The sequence below is a fragment of the Phymastichus coffea genome, unplaced genomic scaffold, assembly GCF_024137745.1.
Source record: "Phymastichus coffea isolate CEN01 unplaced genomic scaffold, Cenicafe_Pcof_1.1 PCOF00032, whole genome shotgun sequence".
NCBI classification, from domain to species: Eukaryota; Metazoa; Arthropoda; class Insecta; order Hymenoptera; family Eulophidae; genus Phymastichus; species Phymastichus coffea.
In genome coordinates this window covers 3,324,129-3,347,475 of record NW_026706843.1, presented here as the reverse complement: position 1 = coordinate 3,347,475, position 23,347 = coordinate 3,324,129, and the positions used below count along the sequence as shown (strand labels likewise).

General features: G+C 31.6%; 1 protein-coding gene across 3 annotated transcripts in view; it reads left to right on the top strand.

Moving 5' to 3' along the window:
- Positions 1 to 12,647: 12,647 nt before the first annotated feature.
- LOC131663265 (S-adenosylmethionine synthase) overlaps positions 12,648 to 23,347 on the top strand; it is a 332,589-nt gene continuing 321,889 nt past the window's right edge. The window contains exons 1-3 of one of the 3 annotated variants that reach the window (XM_058933567.1): positions 12,648 to 13,087; positions 13,956 to 14,033; positions 14,116 to 14,238. In XM_058933567.1, the coding sequence (XP_058789550.1) occupies positions 12,973 to 13,087; positions 13,956 to 14,033; positions 14,116 to 14,238 (316 nt within the window). In that variant the 5' untranslated portion in view covers positions 12,648 to 12,972. Of the gene's footprint in view, positions 13,088 to 13,530; positions 13,605 to 13,955; positions 14,034 to 14,115; positions 14,239 to 23,347 lie in introns of those variants that run through there. The other 2 variants (XM_058933566.1, XM_058933568.1) reach the window with 2 other exon arrangements.

The following is a 23,347-nucleotide window of genomic DNA, read 5'->3' as shown; positions in this document are numbered from 1 at the left end:
AAATACATGGTAAAACATGAGCCATCAACAATATATTTATCACTTTTTGCACATCAAGAAGTTGCAATGAACATAGAACGATAACAAACTACAATAAATATTTCTTATTTAAACAAAATAACCAATTTAACAATATTCAGTCTCTAAGTTTTCAATTTCTTTTGGCGCTATTTTTAGTAACAGACTATATTTACAAATTCAAATCTACTAAACTTTTAAATAGAATAGTCTTGTCATCGACATAATATTTTCAACAATACAGATATGAACTTTTCATTTATTCATGTATAATTAATTATTTTAATTATTAATAATAATTTATTATGTTCATTATTATCAATTTATTAATTTAATTATTTATACTTATTTTTCATTATAGAACACAAAATATAGATATTTAAAACATGTAAAATTAATCTACAATGTTCTAATCACTAATATAAAAAAGTTGATACCCATGATTTTTGACATTAAAATTTATAATAGCCCTATTCTTTTAATAAAAAGAGTGATCAAGTTAGCATTTTGTTATAAGCTTCCACTGGTGATATTAAATAGAGCACAGTGATCGTCGACGGTTTTAACATGTTAATACTATTTTTGTGCTACTAAAATATGACGATAGTGGAAAAAAGTTTCGCGAGATATTTCGATCTTTGACATCGATTAAAAAGCTAGTTTTAACGAGCACACACTTTTTTGGCACATAAATAGCTTTACTTAAGCATCAATTAAACATAAAAATTTGTTATATTATGATTCATTCAATGCTCCAATCGCTATAAGCGAAAATCGACAATTATCAAATTCGGCAAAAAACCAGTAACAAAACTTGTAGCTACTCCTATTTATTTTTTATTAAGGGCACATGAAAAAATGAAGATATTTCTTCAAGGGCATAGTACATAGAACAACTTCTAAAAGTTTCAATAGAATTCAAACAATGCTCCACGTTTTACAGCAATTCGAAATTTCTTTTTTTGCAAAGTAACATGCAAAATTCATCAATATTCCGACTTTTTGGATTTTTGACCTTCAGAATTGCATGCAAAGGTTATTATTGAACAAATAATATTTTTTTTCCTGATACACACGTTGCAGACCTTTCAATTTAAGCCATTACAACTTGACCAAACTCATGTCTACGCAGCTGTAGAAGCGAGTAACACAAAAATCAAAAGTTTCTGGGATTTGCCCATATCTTTCTACGAATTTCTCAGAATATGACTTTTTTAATTCCGCCTGAATTGTAGATAAGTCGTTAAATCGCAAATATATAATACTATTGTATATGTATATCTAATATAAAATTCTGACTTGATTGTTTGTCGTATACCTATCAAACAAAAAAAATTGTATAAATACAATAATTTAATGGAAACTCAATGATATGAAATGAATGACAATAATATGATATAGTATAATTTTTTAAGCCTACAATAGCCAAAAATAAATTTCACTGCATCTTCGGACGTTTTTTCGATTATTATTTGGGGTGTATATAGTAGTAGAAAATAATAAAGAATATTTGACAAATTAGCATTAGTATCTTTTTCAACCCTTTCATTCGACATTATTTTAGATGATAATTTTTACCATTTCAAATAGGCGAAAGTTTTTCGCTCATACAAGCTTTCAGATGTTCCTCTTTACACACACACACACACACACACACACACAGACATGTTCATATAACATTTCCATTGTTTGAAATATATTTTTCTTATACAACATCACTGTAACATTCGTTTATCTATACATATACGAAAAATATCACCATATCGTATAACAAAAAAGTAGATCTCAAATAAACGGAGCATTTTTGAAAATAATTGTCAGTAGCTCTTGAAAAATATAGAAAATAAAGTGATTTTTTGTATCGATCGAACGGACTGACAGCATAGCCTGTTGATGCGTTAGGTTTACTTATTTGAATTTCAAGCGCAATGAACTTATATTTTGAAGAATGTGATATATGTTTCTAACCGGCGATATTTTTCATTTTTTCGTATAATACCATAGTGCTATTATTTTTTTCAGCATTCATGTTAAAAGCGCTAAAGCTTAGTTTTTGTGGCACGCATTTCGGTTAAGGAGAAATATATCAAATTGTTGATAAAAATGCCCCAGTAAACTCTAAAATGTTCACGGACGTTTTCTATCATTTTATATTTTGAATAGGTACATAAAAAAATGGTGAAAGTCTGTGCTAATTTTTTTTTAAATATCATCTTCAAAAAATTTCATTTGTATGTGCTTCATCATTTAAACACAGAATCAATAATTATATGTTATTTGCATTTTCAATTTAGTTTTACGTATTTATATGATTCCAATATTCTCCATAATGACGAAAAAAAAAATTCATTTCTAGGATTCGAACCGGCGATACTAACAATTCAAAGTAGAAACCTTAGCCTCTCGGCTAATGTGCTTGTATCACTGTATAAATGTCAAAAGTTATATTTCAGTTGCCGAGAGGGGCTTGTGATTAAGTTTATGGTTATAGTATTTGGGGTTTGAGTCTGTTGATAGTTGGCTCATCATTTACGTCAACTCAAATCATATCGTCATCATAATTAAGCACAGTTTTGAAGCATAATTTGATATACGTTGTTGCATGTCAGTTAACAGAGAACGGTAGATAAAATCAACCTGCTACGCAGTACGAATGGCGCTCGCTAGAGGAGTCTGACGCTAGCTAGTATCAGCTATTCCGATGAGCGAGTCTGGCGATCTTCGCCGGTGGAAACGTCCCAGATTTCTGTTGGCCGGCCGTATGAGTGGGGTCTCCTTCTCTCTTACTCCCTGAATAATACTCATACCAAAACCAGGTAAACCGTCCCAACATGTAACATTTTACAGGCCAATTAGTCTGCTGCCTACGCTATCTAAAATCTGTGAAAAAATAATACTTAAGAGAGTAAACAAAATCTTACAAATAAAAACATAATACCTGACCAATAATTTGGTTTTCGTAATAATCATGCCACAATAGAACAAATAAATAGAGTTACCACTAAAATAAGAAACATTTTCGAAAAAAAATGGGTATTGTAATGCAGTGTTCCTCGATGTATCTCAAGCGTTTGATAAAGTTTGGCATCAAAGACTTTTATATAAACTAAAAAAAATTTTCAAAAGAACTATGGATATAATACCTGCTACTAGAATCATATCTAAGCTGTAGAACCTTTAAAGTAAAAATAAATAATGAAACAATCAATCTTTATCCAATAAAAGCTGGTGTTCCTTAAAGGAGTATACTCGGCCATATTTGATACTTAATACATACTCATGATATCCCGAAAATGGAAAATGTTTTTCAGTTTAGGAGTCCGTAACCAGCTTTTTTCGTATAGAGCACGCTCAATAGGTAATGACTAGGATGTCGTCGAGGGAGCACACACTATACTCCTCACCTAGCACGCACTATACTCCTTGGACGACATCACTAGGACGTAGATCAAGGAGTATACTGTGTGCTACTCTCGCTGACTAACCACGCGCTCACCATTGAGAGAGACAGCTAGTCTCTGGTAGGTCTGCTATTTCCTTCTCTCTTTCTCTTTGTCTCTCTTTGTCAGTGCGCGTGAGAGTGAAAAAGACAGAGTTGTAAGCTCTCGGCTAATACTTGCTTTCTCTTTCTTGCCGGCGAACGCGCTGGCTGGTGTAAACCAGCAAAAAAGACAGTCGTGCACGCATGTAAAATGGCAACACAATAACAAATGCCTACTCATCTCGCGTATATAGACTTGTCACAATATCTAACAAATCGTTGATACAAAGCAAATATTTGGAAAATGGATTTCGCACAAATGTTTTTAATTAACGAAAACTTTGAAGAAAATAGTGATAGTGACAGTGGAAGTGATAACGAGGAGTGTCAAAACCAAATAAACGAGCTTGTGCAGAAAGCAAAATTAGATCTAATACCAGAAAATCCAAAGAGGTTATATGAAGCACAATATCAGAAATTTCAAGTTTGGTGTACTCAACTAAAAATCAAAGAAATCGAAGAAAATGTGTTGTTAGCCTATTTTCAAAAATTATCTGAAACTTATGCTGCTACAACGTTGTGGTCTACTTATTCGAAACTAAAAGCTATGATAAGATTAAATACAGGAATTGATATTGGAACCTACATGCAACTTCAATGTTTTTTGAAGACAAAAGGAAAACTTCACACGAAAAAAAAAGCTAAAGTTTTTACAAATGTTGAAATTTCGACTTTCCTAAATGATGCTTCAAACGATGAATATCTTCTACATAAAGTAAATAGAATATAAAATAAAAAACAACCTATGTATACACTATAATCTTATCAAAAAAATCGAATAATAATAATATTTTTCATTTCAAAGGTGGCTTTAATCCTTGGTTTACATGGATGTCTTCGATCCAAAGACTTGTTAAATATTATAGCTGAAAATGTGAAACAACAAGGCTCTATTTATCAGATTTCTGTTTATATCAGAAAAACCAGGAAAAATAAATTGTTTTATACTGATGAAAGTGCTTATCCAATACTTGAAAAATACATAAGCCTACGTCTAAAAAATATTGAAAGATTTTTAGTTCAATTTCGTAATAAAAAGTGCACACACCAGGTATAATTTATATATAATCTTTCAACTCTTGAAATCTATTTACAATAATTAAATATATAATATAATCTAAAATGAAAATTAATATTTACAGGTTGTTGGAAAAGGCAAACTATCTTCTATCTTGAAAGATATAGCTAAATTTTTTAATCTACCTGAACTTGAAAAATATACAGGACATGCCTATAGAAGAACCTCAGCTACGTTACTAATTGACCAAGGTGCAGATCTTATGGCACTGAAAAGACATGGATTGTGGGAAAGTAACAGCGTAGCTGAAGGTTATGTTGATGAGTCTGCTTTCAACAAAACAAATACAAGCAAATTGATATCAGCTGCCATGGGTGTAAAAAAAAGAGAGCCGGTAGCCAAATGTGTTCTGCCAAATAAAAATTCTCAACCAACAGTATTAACTCAAGTCGAATCGAATGAGATAATTAATATTAGTCAAGAAGAATATGTAGAAGTTCTAAATACCGATTTTTTGCCAAAAAGTAAAATAAGAAATGGAGTTTTGTTAGATAAAAATTTGAATGCTGTAATAGCGTCATCCATTGTAGAAAAAGAAAAGAAACAGTTAACACAACTAGAAAGAATTGAAATTGAAAATATAAGTCAAGAAGAATTTGCAGAATTAGAAACTGATTTTGTACCAAAAATAAAAAAAAGTAAATTCGAGTCTGAAAACTTTAGTCCACAAAGTATTTTAAAAGGATGTGACATTTTAGGAAGTAAACAAAATAAAGAAAAATCTGTTTATATTTTTAATAATTGCACGTTTACTATTAACAATAAGTGAAAAAATACAATATAATTTTTTTATGTTATTTTAAAAATACTGGCTTGAAAAGTCTGCATATTAATATTTTATTCATTTAAGTGTTATAAAATTAAGAAAGTCTGTATTAAAAGTTGTATTTATGAACTATTTAATAAGAAATAACATGTGATATGATAGTTCTGTTTATGGTATAAAATATTATAAATCTAGCTTATGAATGTACGCAAAATCTACATTCAAAGGTTTAGTCTAAACTATATATTACAAAACTTTGTAATTTATCAATCGTTGAAAATAAATGTTCATTTTTTATGAAATATATAATAATAGTACGTGTCTCTCGCCTAAGGTATGTAAATAATTACGCGATAAAAAGCAGGTTACGGACTCCAAAACAGAAAAATTATGTACGTATTTGGGCGAACGCGCTTGACGTCGTCTCAGGATAGTTGGAGGGAGAGGGAGAACAGTCTCGGTCGCTACGCGGCCTCGATCGTTCTTCCCCCTCTCCCTTCAACATCCTTCGCTGACATCAAGTGAGGTTCGCCCAAGATACGTAAATATCTAAAAATTGCTACGAATACTGACGACACAGCAATACTAATATCACACGCTCATGAAATAACAGCCATTCACGTCATGCAGAATTATCTGAACACAGCGAAGATCTGATTCAATAAATGAAGGATAATGATAATGAAGCAAAATCTATGCAAATAACTTATATCTAAAAAAGAGTATCCTGTCCACTGGTACACTTAAATGATCACCAAATTTCACAAGTAAACAAAGCTAAATATCTTGGAATGCACTTGGACCGACGACTCACGTGGAGAGAACATATTTGGACTAAAAGAAAATAACTAAACTTGCAGATAAGGAAATACTGCAAATACGAGGGAGAAAATCGAAACTATCAATTAAAAACAAACTTCTAATATATAAATCTATAATTAAACCAGTTTGGACTTATGTCATACAACTTTGGGGTACAGCTACATAGTCAATTATAGAAAGGTTCCATAGAAGGGTTCCAAAATAAAACTTTAAGATATATCACTGATTCATCATGATATGTAACTAACGAATACATAAAGAAGGATATCAACATAAAGACAGTAAAATAAGAAATAGAAGCAGCTTGCAGAAAATATACCAGTAGGATAAAAGAGCATCCAAATCTCCTAGCCAAGGAGATTAATATACACAACACCATCAATTTCAAGATATAAAAAATATAGGGAAAAAAACATTATTCGCTGTTTTCATTTTGATGAGTCCAGATCGATTTTTCATAAAGTTTAATATTATATTTAAAATGTCTACAAACGCCTTAAATACGAAGATAATCGTAAAAGATGTGCTTGTTCTGTTTGAAAATACATATATTGTTAATTTAATAATAGAAATATAATGAGAAATATAATATAACTCCGAATGGAAGAATTGAGAAGCGCGTTAAGAAAGTTTTATGTGATTACGATTGTACTTTTTAAGGATAGTGGGACCGATCAACCCCTACACATAATTTATTGTGGGACTATAGTCCTACTATACGAGGGTTGTCCGATAAGTACTTAGCCTACAAAAGAAAAACGAAAATTTTGGAAAAGTGGCGTTTTATTTTTGAACATAGTCTCCTTTTAGTTCGATACACTTGGCCCAGCGATGCTCCAACTTCTTTAACCCGTCTGAAAAATACGTTTCCTCGAGGTCTGAAAAGTAAGCTTCCGTGGCAGCGATTACCTCCTCATTCGACTCAAATTTCTGCCCGGCGAGTGACTTTTTCAAGTTTGGAAACAATAAGAAGTCGCACGGGGCTAAATCTGGAGAATACGGTGGATGGGGCAGCAGTTTGTAACCTAATTCGACCAATTTGGCCATGGCGACGGCGGAGATGTGAGCCGGTGTGTTGTCATGGTGGAAGAGCACTTTTTTCTTCGCCAAATGGGGCCGTTTTTTCTGCAATTCGACGTCGAATCGGCCCAATAATTCGGCATAGTACAGCCCTGTGACCGTTTTGCCCCTCTCCAGGTAGTCGATGTAGATCACACCTTGTGAATCCCAGAAAACGGTGGCCATAACCTTTCCGGCCGATGGGGCAGTCTTCGCCTTCTTCGGAGCACTTTCGTCAGGTAAAGTCCACTGTTTCGACTATTCCTTGGTCTCTGGTGTATACCAGTGGATCCATGTTTCGTCGACTGTCACGAAACGACGCAGAAACTCCTTCGGATTGCGCTTAAACAGCGTCTGACATTGCTCTGAAGTTGTCTCACGGTTGCGCTTGTCCGGAGTGAGCAAACGCGGCACCCATCGCGCCGACAGCTTTTTCATGCCCGAAATTTCATGCAGGATATGACCCACGCGATCTTTTGAGATGCCTACGATCTTAACTATCTCGCGCACCTTCAATCGTCGATTTGCCAATACGAGATCGTGAATTTTTGTGACGTTATCCTCCGTGGTAGCCGTTTTCAGAGCACCTGGACGTGGCTCTTCAAAAATCGACGTGCGACCACGTTCAAACTCGTTAAACCAATTTTTGACGGTCGCCATCGAAGGAGAAGAGTCACCGTACACAGCATCCAAGCGCTTTTTGATTTCGCTGCGCGATTTCCCTTCCAAAAACAAGAATCGAATCACCGACCGATACTGCTCTTTTTCCATTTTTCAAAAATCAACGGACACACTTGCTTTCACACGCTCTCAAAAATAAATTACAACTCCAATCCGACTGAAATCTTGACAGTAACCATCGAGAAGGTTGTACTACGTGATAGAATATTTCTTTTGCAAGAGTGGCGCCATCGGATGGTGAGGCTAAGTACTTATCGGACCACCCTCGTATATCAATTTATCATTACGTCATCCGCCAGCTCCCCCGTAACGTAACGTCTCCCGGCAGTGATCACTGTGACGTCATCCGCCAGAATGATCATAGCTATATACTACTAACTTACCATTTTTACAGTTGTTATAATGTCCATTTTACAAGTATTGTTCATCAATAATTAGATTACGTTGAAAGGAAGACCTGATTTATCTTATTACATTAGACGGTGTACTCTGATTAACCTAAAAATATACCCACACTTCCATCATCATGGGTACCCCTCCTAGAATTATCAAACATCTAAATTATATATATTCACGATATATGTTTTCAAAACATTTTGAAAACGTTATGTACAGATGTTTCGATTTTCAGGCTGTAAAAAATTTTATTGAAAAAATCGTTTTCAAAACATTAAAAAAAATATTTTACAACGTTAGCATACTCTAGAAATAAAAAGAATTAGCGGACTTATCCCACGATTTAAAACGTTTATTTTATTAAAATGAGAACACGTATTGAACTTTTACGAAAAACGTTTTCAAAACATTTTTATGTTATTTGGGAATTCAAAAAATTCATTTTTTACAGTGCAATCTAGTACACTCGATGACGTTTCGAATTGTCCGAACATTTTTAAAAATCACAGTAGTGGTGAGTGTAAACATTTTAAGGAAGAATCGTATCAATACAAAAATTGTTGATATATATCTGCATTACCTCTAATTTATATAAAAAATTAGTTTATAATAAAATATATAGACGGCAAATATATATTGATGTCTATTCACCATAATGAGTGTATTCACGGTTAATAGGGAAGGATTAATTTTAGGCTACGATATTATCATTTTTTTAAATCAATTCTTTGCAATAAATTTATTATTGCAATAAATTATTGGGCAATTTATTGTATATGTATATATATACACTCCCGCCCAATAATCTTTGCCCACCTGAGAACAAAACGTCTATAACTTTGAAACTCCATATCTCGGCTGGAAATACACCTACAGAGCTCTGCGGGGGCTCATTTGAAAGGGTTTTTCGAGCACTTTTCAATGGTGTTTATTGAAATCATGCTTAGATATTTCCTTTGCAGATAGGGCGGCGAATATCAAAACAAAAATTACGAAATTTTTGCTTTTTCTTTAACCGCTTGCCATTTCGAGAAAAAAAAATCGTAGAAAAATTCTAAACATAGCATTTTTTAGCTCTTTTTCTGCACTATCCAAAACACTCATTCAAAAATAATTTTCGTCTAAATTCAGCGATTATATGAGCATTTCATTCAAAAACAGCATCTATATTCATTGCTCTGTATCTCGGAAAATTCGAGTTGTAGAAAAAAATTTTCTTGGAAGAAAATGTTCTATTTTGTAAGTAGAATACGTGAACGAAATTTCATAATCATATGAAAACTTTTTTTTTTCAGTCGTAATATCAAGTAGTCTAATTTTTTCAATAATTCACTTTGGAATAATAAAACAGATCATTTATACTCGAAGCTATTCTATTAATTGTAGACAAATTTTAATTGTATGCAAATCTCGATCAACGAAAAATCTAAGTAGAAAAATTAATCTAATCTACCAAAACTGACATAACTAATGATTAGTGAAAATAATTTTTTTTAATGTTGTTCTAATCTTCTAAAAAATTGTTTACCATAGTAACATATTATTGAAGTATGGTACCGAGAGATTTTAGTAAACGTTATCAAGTTATTGGATTTCACATAAATGGTAAAAGCAATCTTTTCCGCGGTCTACCAGAGCGCTTCTTGTCTTCAACACTGCCGCTACTTTTAAATTTATTTACATTGTAGTCTACGGTTCGACGAGGAATATTGAGAATACTAGCAATCTGACGATTGCTTTTACCATTTATGTGAAATCCAATAACTTGATAACGTTTACTAAAATCTCTCGGTGCCATACTTCAATAATATGTTACTATGGTAAACAATTTCTTAGAAGATTAGAACAACATTAAAAAAAAATTTTTTTCACTAATCATTAGTTATGTTAGTTTTGGTAGATTAGATTAATTTTTCTACTTAGATTTTTCGTTGATCGAGATTTGCATACAATTAAAATTTGTCTACAATTAATAGAATAGCTTCGAGTATAAATGATCTGTTTTATTATTCCAAAGTGAAATTTTGAAAAAATTAGACTACTTGATATTACGACTGAAAAAAAAAAGTTTTCATATGATTATGAAATTTCGTTCACGTATTCTACTTACAAAATAGAACATTTTCTTCCAAGAAAATTTTTTTCTACAACTCGAATTTTCCGAGATACAGAGCAATGAATATAGATGCTGTTTTTGAATGAAATGCTCATATAATCGCTGAATTTAGACGAAAATTATTTTTGAATGAGTGTTTTGGATAGTGCAGAAAAAGAGCTAAAAAATGCTATGTTTAGAATTTTTCTACGATTTTTTTTTCTCGAAATGGCAAGCGGTTAAAGAAAAAGCAAAAATTTCGTAATTTTTGTTTTGATATTCGCCGCCCTATCTGCAAAGGAAATATCTAAGCATGATTTCAATAAACACCATTGAAAAGTGCTCAAAAAACCCTTTCAAATGAGCCCCCGCAAAGCTCTGTAGGTGTATTTCCAGCCGAGATATGGAGTTTCAAAGTTATAGTCGTTTTGTTCTCAGGTGGGCAAAGATTATTGGGCGGGAGTGTATGTACACATATAATAAAATATATATATATAATTTAATTTTTTTAATACAATGATTGCAAGTTAATATAATGATTTAAATAATTCATTCATTAAATTGATTTTTATTGTGAATATTGTCTACGCTATGGAATAATTACATTAATTTGTATCGTATTTTCACCAATTCAATTATTATACACACACACACACACACACACACACACACACACACACACACACACACACACACACACACACACACACACACATATATATAATAAAAATTAATAATAATATTGTATATATTGTTTTACATGAATGCTTTCATATAAATTCTTTTGGTGCTATACGTTTTTTAATACACTTTTTCTTTCAAAATGAAATATACAATGTTATTCGAGTTATCAGTAGATGATACAATTAAATAAATTAATAACAGTAAAAGAAACTACTATCTTTACTATTTGATTTAATCAAGTAAAATTCATTAATTATCCAATTTTTATTTTCTAACTCAATATTGCAGTCGACATTAACCGTTTTAATCAATAAATGATACTTTCATTAACTATTTTCGCGAGCCGCCGTCACATTAGATTTTTTAACTATTATTTCCTTACTTAGCAAGCAAATGTATCTGGCACGATTCTGGTGTGTATGTGTATCACCTTTTATACCAATTAGTGCAGAAAATTCTGGTTGCAGATATGTAGGGACGTCCCATGCTGTCTGGGTATAATTATTTATAATAAATTAACATTGTATTAATACATCATTTCTAATATTTGTCTGAAAGTGTCTCTCACAAAAGAAGCAGTAAAAATTAATTGTTACGGTACATAATAAAAAATATTATAGAACACAGCAAATGTTATCACCATCTCGAAGTTCGGTTTTAGCGTAACATTTACTGTTTCGTATAGTGAATTTGTTATTTTAATTTTCCATGTTGGAATTTTTTCTATGGAATTTTGACTTCAGGCAGAGTATGTTTGAGTCTATGGTTCGAAAATTATGATTATGTTACATGCACAAATTCACACACACAATTTATTTATTACGAAATTGTAAGAAATTTTCTTACGCCATTTCTATCTCAATCAGTACTGTAAAAATATAACGTACTTTATCGTAACTGTAACTATTAGGTTATATTTGATAAACGACGTTAAAAATAAAACAATAAACATTTTTATTGTAATATTGATAAAAGGCTATATACTTTGCGATTACGAAGTATGATAAAGTTGTAAACATCTAATATTATAAACTAATGTTTGATATATAGTTTATAGCAATTGTACAATATATATTATAAAAAATATTTGAAATTAAGTGAACAATTCTGTAAGAGGAAGTTTAGGGGATGTTAATTTATTATAATAAATGGAATATAGGAGTTTTTTAAATAGCTGAAAACTTAGTTATCCAGTGTGGTGTCTAATGTAATGAACTGTACGATAATCACGTTATTTTGTTATAGAATCGTTTTCAATTTTTATAAAACACAAATGCTTATATTCTGTCATATTTTCAAAAATAATTACAAATATTAATTAATGACGACGCACAAGATGTATTCGATATCGGTTTTGATATTCAGGAGTCGGTAGTCTCGGTAAGTCGGTAGCGGTACGTCACAAACGTAAGTAGCGCACGCGCACTGGCAAGAATAAAAATAAGTAAGACAGAAAATGAGAAGTATGAAAAAGAGAAAGATAGAGAAAGAGAGCAAGAGCAAGGAAGAAATAGTGAATCGAGAGTAGGGAGTGGGGAATGCAAGCAAGAAGCTATAGGATATAGGAACCAACACAGAAAGTGAATTCAAGAGTCGCGCATTTACAAAAGTACTTTGGGTGTGCTTGAAATAAAAAATATTCAGACAGGTACAATCTTAACAACCGGTTCCAATTGACCATAATCACTAAGTGTGGTAACCAATTACTGTTTGCTGAGAACAGTGTTGTGCTATTGTATTGTCGACAAAATACGGAGTCGGTCGGAATCGCCAACACGCGCATACAGTGCTATATAGCAAACAACGAGGAGTCGCATCAACGAAAACGCAAAATGCCGGAAAACGCACACCATATGAACGGTTATGCTAACGGGCACACGCCACCCGAACTACAACAAGACACGAGCTTTCTCTTCACCTCCGAATCTGTGGGTGAGGGCCATCCAGGTAAGGATTTTTAATCAGAATATGAGTACTCATACTTTTTTTTTAAAAATAGTTTCTTACAAGTTCGATCTTACACACGTAATATGTTCGCATGTGAAAAAATTAAGCTGTAATATAGCTTGTTTCTGGTCATTCTTTTTTTTTTACTAATTCTCTAATCCTAATAAATCCAAACGCGCGCCCTCTTTATACACATATTATTATATAGTGAAAAGTTGCCTGCTCAAATTACTTAAATTGATATTTAACCAAGTTCGGTAGAAGCCTCTGAGTCTAATAAATTCGTCAACGTTACGTCTATCGATGTTCTGGGAAGTGAATGTCGCGTGACATTATATCACCGAATCAGCACAAGCTGAAAAACCATTTTCATGTGCTTGTCTTGCTCGCCTCTGACCCTAAAAAGTCATTTGAGTCGGTGATAAGTGATAATTTTGTTGCAACAGTGCTTGTACTAATCTCTACGTACTGGCACGAGTGCTACTCATGCTTCTTAGTGATAACAAAATTGACTAATGTAATTTTTGTGCCTTTGTTTAATTCTCTATAACTTGTTTTCTATGGTTACGTGCCATTTTTATTAGAAAATATTCGTATTGTTAAATTTCCTTTTTCATAAAGAAATATGTTGCTAATATTAATTTATAATTATTATTAGCAACTAATGTAAATACTACTAATACAGTAATAACTAATATAATAAGTACTAATATAAATACAATATATATCAATATTCCTAATTTATTTGTATATAATATACCATTAATATATGATTATTTAAACTTTATATAATTATTGATTCATATTGAACTAATTTAACAATTTTTACATAAACAAAATTTATTTCTTTATTTACTTTTCATTACAGATAAAATGTGTGACCAAATTAGTGATGCCATACTTGATGCACATCTTCAACAAGACCCAGATGCCAAAGTGGCATGTGGTATGTTATTTGTAGATGATATTTTGATGTTCTATAATCTTTTTATTTTATTACGATTAATTTTTTAATTTGAAATATTCAGAAACTGTGACAAAAACTGGTATGGTTCTTTTATGTGGAGAAATTACATCAAAAGCTGTTGTAGATTATCAAAAAATTGTTCGTGATACAGTAAATCATATTGGTTATGATGACTCATCAAAGGGTAAGTTAATTTTAATTAATTTATTTTTATAGTCCGATAGTGGGTGATTTTGCTTAGTTATGTGAATCTGTTTGAAGCCAATTACTAAATTTTTTAGCTTATGAAATTATGCTTTTGAAAAAGGTTTTATATTTTAAGAAACCTGTATCAAGATTCATGCTTAGAGAATGTTTATCAGATATCATAAGATATTGTTGCAATAGGTACTTTTTTTGTTAAACAACATTATAAAAACATTATAAGGAGTTTTTTTATAGTATTTTTAATTTATTTAAGAAGTCTTTAAGTACAAGATTGTCTTATATAATTATATTTCAAATTTTTATTTTATAAATAATTAGATTATTTAATAAACAATAGTACTAAATTTGTTATAAAAAATATTATATTTCATTGATTGTAAAATATACAATAAAAGATTATAATCATATTTTTTAATTTATAAATAAAGAAAGAATGAAATTTTATGAGTTTTTTTTAAATCTTTGTGCAAATAACATATACTTATGTTCAAAAATAAGAAATTATTATCCTTGTTTGTATGTGAGTACTAAAAATTTAGACATATATGAAGTATATCATGGATATCGATTTGTAAAGTCTAGTTAAAATGATATATTCTCAATAATCCACAATTTTACCATAATTGTTTCCAAGATGTTTCAAAAATAATTCGTAAGAATTATCTTATATTGCAGGTGTTCTAGTTTATCTTTGTTTTGTTTGTCAGTGCAGTGTAAATAAATTCAAATCTAATTCCATTTTTTAAAGCATCGAGTCGTGTACCTTTTTTTCTTAAATTATAACTTCGGTGTCATCAAATTAATACAAATTAATCAAGTATTTAGTTTCATTTCTTATAATTCAGAGTTTTTAATTAAACAAATCCTCTAGATTGGATGGTATGATTCTATTTTAGTATATAACATGGTAAAAGTATATAAAATAATAAATCATTTACACCAAAGTATAAATTTAGTAGATTACACTTACATTAAAGATCCTTACATATTAATGACAAGAAATGTTTAAGTTATCATTTTTTGAATTATTTGTTTTTAAGAATATCATTAATTTTTCTCATAACTATTATATGAGCTGTTATTCAATATTAAATTAGATCCCAGTTGAGATCGTTCATCAGGTTATTATACAAATTTAGATCTCGTATGAGTTCTTTTATATAGACGATATGACTATGACGTTATCTAAGAAAATAAATCTCAAAATGTTTTAAATTTTTTTAAATTTGAACAAATATTGGTCACAAGCATACATATTACATGAACATTTTCAGAGACTTATTTTTAAGCTTAGTGATGCATTATATATAGACATATTATCTATCTGCCTATTGAAAAAGGTATAAACGTATAAGTCTCTTTCAGAATAATGTCTTTATCATACCATTTATACACAAGATTTCAATTGATATCTTATATTAAAGTACATGTCATAGTTATATGTAAGATTTCACCTACAAGATTTTAGGCAGACATTTTTAGATGGGTCATAGCTTTATTTATTGATTTGAGTCATTTGTATGGTATGATCAGATACCCCTATTTGGTTTCCTTAGTAAAGTGAAAATATGAATTCTTTAAAAAAATAAGACACTTGACAAAATTAATTTACTTTCTTTTATTTATCATTTATGTTTTATTTAGTCTACTGTTAATATATTGTTAATACTGATTTTTTTAAATTAGTTTAGAATATTTGTAAATGTAGGAAAAATAGCTTTGATAAGTGTTAAGAAGTGTTCTTAAGAAGTATTAAGAAGTGTTTCTTTTTTAAGAAGTGTTGCCAAAGTCTTTATAGTATTTGATTGTAAAATTATTATTTTTATTTTTTTATCACTTGTTTATTTCTATTCTTGTCATAAAGAAATTGATGAATATTATTATTGATGAGTTGAATAAAGTTTAAACAAGAATATGATAATCTTATTTTAAGTATTTCAAGATAGACAGAAATTACTAGACAAATAGATATTTGAAAACATTAATATTACTTTTCAAAGTATACTAGTGTCGTAAAGCGCTGCACGAGGTTATCTCTTGTTTGTTTTTATCAATATTCAGTTTCATACTTGAATCACATCAAAATTATTATAAGTGATGAAATAATAAAATTTTCAATTACATTACAAACATAAAACAATTCTAGGTTTTGAAACACTTGCCATACCTCGATATTAATTAGTAAATAAAAATGCAATTATGTTAATATTCGCTGATATAAATAATTTCAAATCAAATAACATAACAGATGTTTAGATATTTACCTATCTAGGTAAATATCTAAATTTAAATTATTTTAAATATAATTGCATCAAGTTTTCTTTTTGGTTGAAGAAAATAGAACCGTGAGCTATGTCTAATAATTTAATTTTCTTTATTTTTTAACATATTCTACATTGGAAAGAAATACATAAATTTTGTACATAATATATACGAAATTTATACTAAAATGTATAAAAAATTTGTACAAATCTTGTGTAATACTCTTATAAAGTTTGTACACATTTTTTTTTGAAAAATTATGTATAAAATTTGTACAAGTTTGGTACAAGTCTTGGACATGTTTTATATGAATTTCATAAAAAATTTATACATTTTGTAATAAATAATCAACTCTTTCCTAAAAATTAAATAAATAATTAATAAATGCATATTATGAATAAAATAACGTGGGTAGCTTCTGTAGAAGATGAACTATATACGGAAAATGAAAAATAAAAGAGAATAACCGACCTGAACGAGACTTAAACCCGAGATCTTCATATTACTAGATTTCTACTTTATCACTTAAGTTACTCATGACATATGATTTTTCATATAAAATTTGTATGATAAATCATGAATTTGGAAAGGTAGAACTATTTTATTCATACACATTTTCCGCTGGATAGCTACACACACTCACTCACACACGCACATACATACACTAAGCCTTGCTTGCTTCACTTGCCAATCCCTTAATTTTTACAAAAACATAATTTTAATGAAGCCATGTAGCTTTATTAAATTAAAAATTATTTGATTTAGATTGGAGAGTTCATCTGGTAACTCTAGTACTCATAATTTTTATACAGAGTGCCCTATTTTAAAAGATGCACCTGAATAACCTTCTTGGAATGCATTATTTTATAAAACTCTCAAAGTATATTTGATGAATTTTCAAAAGGGCAAGACAATGCTGATCTTGGATTTAACCTTGAAGATCATTTTCAAGGTCATTTGGAAGTAAACTTTGTTTTTTTCAAGAGGATGCTCTATTTTTTATTGCAGATACAGAAAGAGTGGAACATTTTAAATCCAAAATTTTTTTTAGTATGATGTCAAAGTAGCAGCTCAAGTTCATAGGAAGGTCAAATTAATTATTTTTCTCAGAATACATTATTTTACAAAATTGCCAAAATATGTTTCATCAATTTTTAAAATGGTGGTACGATGGTGATATCGAATTTGATCTTGAAAATTATTTTCAAGGTGATTTGGAGGTAAACTTTTTTTTTCAAGAAGTTGCTCTATTTTTTTATTACAGATTCAGTAAGAGGACCGAAGTGACAGTTCGAGGTCGGAAGATCAAATTGTTTAATTGTCAGTTAACATCCTTTCCTTATTCAGAATTATCAGTTCACCTTTCTATCAATCCATTCTCCGTGAAAATTGACTTCATTTTAATCTAAAAATAGAAGAGTATCTTCCCTCAACTATTACACTTTTCCATATCAATTTACATACTTACCTTCGCTGAAGATTATTACATAGACTATTCAAAGAACGAGAAGAAAAATATGGATAGATAGAGAGAAAATGTGGCACCGATTTAACTTGGGACTGCTGCTGCTAGTAACGCTTTGTTTCGATGTTTGCTGTTTTTTGCTTGTCTTTTACTCTCGCCTAGGCTGCTCGTTCAGGGAGAATCGTTGGTCCCGGTACCTGTCAAATAGAGAAGAAATGGTCGCCCGGCACCGTTGACGCACACTACGTCGATTTCTCTCACATACCGGTATCTAGGAAAAATAGTGACTAGGCGTGACCCAGCCACCACTCAAAATTATTAACAGTACTCAGCACAATACCCACATAGCCTACACATCGGATGTATATCCGTAAAAGCAGAAAATTTCCAGCGGGATCACGTACTAAATCAAATGGAAACTTTCGAGGATGGAAAAACAATGGATGCGTGTGGCTAATTAAGTTGCTCCTTATTCGTTACTATTGGTCTCTAGCTAACTGATTCCTTGACAAATAGGCTAAACGCACAGCTCGCGTCTTTCTCTCTTCTTGTTCTTCGCTCTTCCTCTTTGTGCTATCGCTCTTCTCCATTCCGTCGCTCCACTCGAATTCGTTAATTGCCTTGCACCGCTCTTCAAACAGAAAAGAAAGGCACGAGAGTGTGCAGATACGCATACTCTGAGCTTGAACTGGCGCGCGGACTTCAACGAGAGCCCCAATGAAGAGTATTGGCCGAGCTGTTATTCTCCGTTACAACTTTTTTCACATCAAACAATAGTGCTCCAACGATTCTGATGGTCAGTTGGAATCAATGTGGATTCTCCGTAGATCAATAATGAGAATTGTGTCCATTCAACTAATCGGTGTTATGGAAAGTTGCTTCATCAGAAAACAAGTCATCTGAAAAGATGTGGATCATGATGCAACTGTATTTGAGCCCAATTACGGAATGCTAATCTTCATTGTAAGTCTTGAAGGGTTAATTTTTGAGTTGAGGTTATGTAATAAATGTGAAATCTATGAAGTCTAAGAATTCTTTGAGCCATTGATCTCAGGATGCTAGTTTGTTGTATAATTTGTCTTAAAAAATGAATTTGAATACTGGTATGAATATCGTGAGTATACACCGATACTCTCAACAATTTTGTTAAATATTTTGAATTCGAATCGCATATGGTCTTATCGTATATAGATGATTCTTTTATGAAAATACCTACTGAGCGTGTTTCATACTTTACAAACAGTTATTTATTATTTTCAAATATAGGTTACTAAAAAAGTCAGAAAACAACAAATATGTCTGATATCGAAACCATACCTGACTGATTGACCTCTCGAGTGTTGCTTTCACTGGCTGGATCATATTGTGGCCCGCAAATCCTATGTCTTATGTCCCCGCCATGAATCCTGGGCATTCAATATTTTACCAATGGCAGAATACAGACAATCATATAAACATGAGCGAAAATGATTATTTATACTTTGCAATATTGTTCTTTTTTTCTTTGAACATACGAGGTCTGTCCGGAAAGTATCGGGCCTACCTTTATATTTTCGTGCTAGCGTTATTCTTTATCATCTGGTGGGTAGCATCCTTAAAAGTAATCCTCACTTGATTGAATAACACGGTTCCATCGATGTTTCCACTTTTCATAACAGTCCTGGAACTCACTTTTAGGGATAGTCTTAAGTACACTCGTCGCATTGTTTTCAACCGTTGTTTTGTCATCGAATCGGTGTCCTTTGAGTGGTTTTTTTAGTTTTGGAAACAGTCAAAAGTCACAAGGGGCTATGTCGGGACTGTATGGAGGTTGTCGAAGCAATGCGATATTGTGTTTGCTCAAGAACTGCTGCACAAGATTCGATGAATACGCTGGCGCATTATCGTGATGGAGAAGCCAGTCACCATTTTCCCAAAAGTGCTGCCGTTTTCTTCTTACTGCATCACGCAAACGTTTTAAAATTTGAACGTAGTATTCTTTATTGATTGTCTGACCTGTTGGTGCATATTCGTGATGTACAACACCTTCACAATCGAAAAAAACAATCAACATTGACTTAATATTGCTCCGACTTTGACGTGCTTTTTTTGGTCTTGGCGATTCAGAATGTTTCAACTGTGAAGATTGTTGTTTTGTTTCAGGATCATAACCATAAACTCATTACTCTTCACCTGTAATAACTTTTCTAAGCACATTATCATCATTATTGACCATTTCCAGATTGTCCAGAGCGATTTCTAAGCGAATGTTCTTCTGCTCTGCTGTGAGCAATTTTGGGATGAATTTCGCACACACGCGATTCGTTCCTAAATTTTCGGTTAAAATTTCTGAAATGATAGTTTTTGGTATCCCAAGGTCTTCTTCTAGTTCTCGCACAGTCATACGACGATCTTGTTCGATTGCAAGTCGCACCCGCTTAATGTTACCTGCGGTTTTTATCGTCAAAGGTCGACCGGAACGAGAATCACTATCGACAGAAGTGCGACCATCCTTGAACCGTTTATACCACTCTTTTATTCGTGTTTTACTCATACACTCGCTTCCGAAGGCCTTTTGCATCATTTCAATAGTTTCCGAACTCGTTTTTCCGAGTTGAAAGCAAAATTTTATGCCGATTCGTTGATCTTGTTTTTTAGTCATTTTTGACAATATCAAAATCCGATGAACGCGAAAAAGGCACTGTAAACAAAGACACGCTGCACATGAACTATACGTTCGGCAGGTGTCAGTAAGTAACCAATAGATTCGTGAGGCTTTACTGTTGACGTTTCTGTCCGGTAAAGGTCGCTTGGACACTATGGCGCGAAGATTTAAACGTAGGCCCGATACTTTCCGGACAGACCTCGTACTATGCAATAATCTTCAGTAAAGACCAGTATGTAAATCAATATTGAAAAGTGTAATAGTTGAGGGAAGGAATTCTGTTGTTTTTGGATTAAAATCAACTCAACTTTGACGGAGAATGAATTAATAGGAAGGTGGACTGAGAATTCTGAATAAGGAAAGGATATTAACTGACAATTACATAATTTGAACTTCCGACCTTGAGCTGTTACTTTGACCCCATTACTGAATCTGTAATAAAAAAATAAAGCTACTTCTTGAAAAAACCAAAGTTTACCTTCAAATCATATTGAAAATGATCTTCAAGATCCAATTTGACATCACCATCGCGTTGTCCTTTTAAAAATGATGAAACATATTTTGACAGTTTTGTAAAATAATGCATTCTGAGTAAAATAAGTAATTTGACCTTTATATGACCTTGAGCTGCTACTCTGACCTCATACTAAACAACGATTTTGGATGTAAAATTTTCCAATCTTTCTGAATCTGTAATAAAAAATAGAGTAACTTGTGACAGTTACAGAGTCAGCGGGAATATCGGCTATACAAATATCACAACGGAAATTGGTTAACATTAATTACTTTTTTTAATTACTCGGAGTCCAACGCATTCAGTGACTAACGCATCCCTTATAATTAACATCGAATATCAAATTATAAATCTATTAACGCATCAAGATCGAATCAAATCAACACGCTGCGAAGATGATCATCGGTTTCTCACCTGCGGTTTTGTTGTTTTTCGCTCCCCTTGGACTACGACGTAATATGCAGTTGATTGCAGCTTATTTTGTCGTCGATTATGGGGCAGGCGTCAGATGTTCTCCATTTGGAAGCGATGTTGGCATGGTCATAGTAAGTGATGATCGAACGCAAAGGAGGAATAGGCGAAGTCCGCTGGTTGAGATGTTAACTCGATGGCGGACTACTCCAAGCGAGAGCGATTCGCTTCTTCGACACGCTCAAGGAACCCCTCTCGATCTACATGATTCGGAGCAATTATTTAGTAATTAGTTCTTAAAACTGTCCGTCAGCTAGCCACTTTAGACTTTGCTCAGTCAGAAGCGTTAGTGTTACGTGCGAGAAATCGAATTCAATCTTAATTCGCTATAAACTTTTTGAAAAAAACAAAGTTTACTTCCAAATAATTTTTAAGATTTTCAAGATTAAATTCAACATCACCATGTTGCTCTTTTAAAAATTGATGAAACATATTTTAAAAGTTTCGTAAAATAATGCATTCCAAAAAGTCATTCAAATGCATCTTTTAAAATGGGACACCCTGTAAAACGTTCGTTTATAAACTATATTTTTCCTTATGAATTTGAGTAATGGGAATAGCGGAAGACAGCGCTAGAAACTCAAAAGTGGTCAAATTTTTCGGCATATGTCTTTTGTGAATGATCCGTGATGAATATTCCTCTATCCATCACCAGAGAGGAAGCTGGTTTCGGATTCAGTAACCTAAAAAATAAAATGAATCTCTAATAAAAATTATGAGTACTGGGATTAGTCTAAGGCAAACCAAAGTGAGTTAGATGAATTTAATAAATACTATTTCATCAATGGGTATCCTTTTGGATGTATGTGTGTATGTAGGAGAGAGGAGAGATACTTCACTATTTTGATGGGCTCAGAAACACTAATTCACGGCTTTTTCAATTAAAATATGCTTATTATTATTCATTGATGTTATTCATTTGATATGAATTTAAAAATTCAAATTGTTATTCAGATTCAAATATATTTTTTATCTGATTTCATTTTGAAATATTTAATATGTCAAATGGTATTAACTATCAAGGAAAAGTGATACAAAATTTTCGAAAGATTATATTTAAAAAATTATTAAAGATATTGAATTCTAACTTATTTAAAATACATGTAATATCTGAAGCTTTCTAAATAATTACAACAATAAGTAGTAATTTTTTTCAAATTCATTAACTTTTATTTCAAACAATTGTAAATAACTCAAGTAGTATTTTTTAAAATTCTTACTTCAATAAGTTTGGGTTTCTAAAAGTTTTTTCTATAGAAAACAGTTATAAAATTCAAGTGTCTGATATATTGGAAGGCGTGACACCGATTAAAAGAAGGGATGCGGCGGCATCCCAGTGCGCGTTACGGTAAGAGACCTCAAAGTTTTTTCTTGAGCCTTTTGTCTACAAAATTTGATCAAACTAGCACTGTCATGACTTTATTGTGTACTTAAAAATAATATACGTATCAAATGGGACTTCATGCCAATATAAAAATATCTATAATTTTATCAATTTAAGACCCCTCATCAATATATATAGCACAATAAAATATATATAGTAATTGAGGAAACTCTGTTGTGACATTTCTTTCATGGTTTGGTTAACCGGTATATAATATCATGAAACTTTTGTTATAGATAAAAGGCCGTACTTAGAAAGTTATGAATCAATCTCGGAACGCTCTAAGCAGCCGCTTTTCCTTAATAAATTAAAATATCAACCATCTTTTCGCGCTGTCATTTTTGTT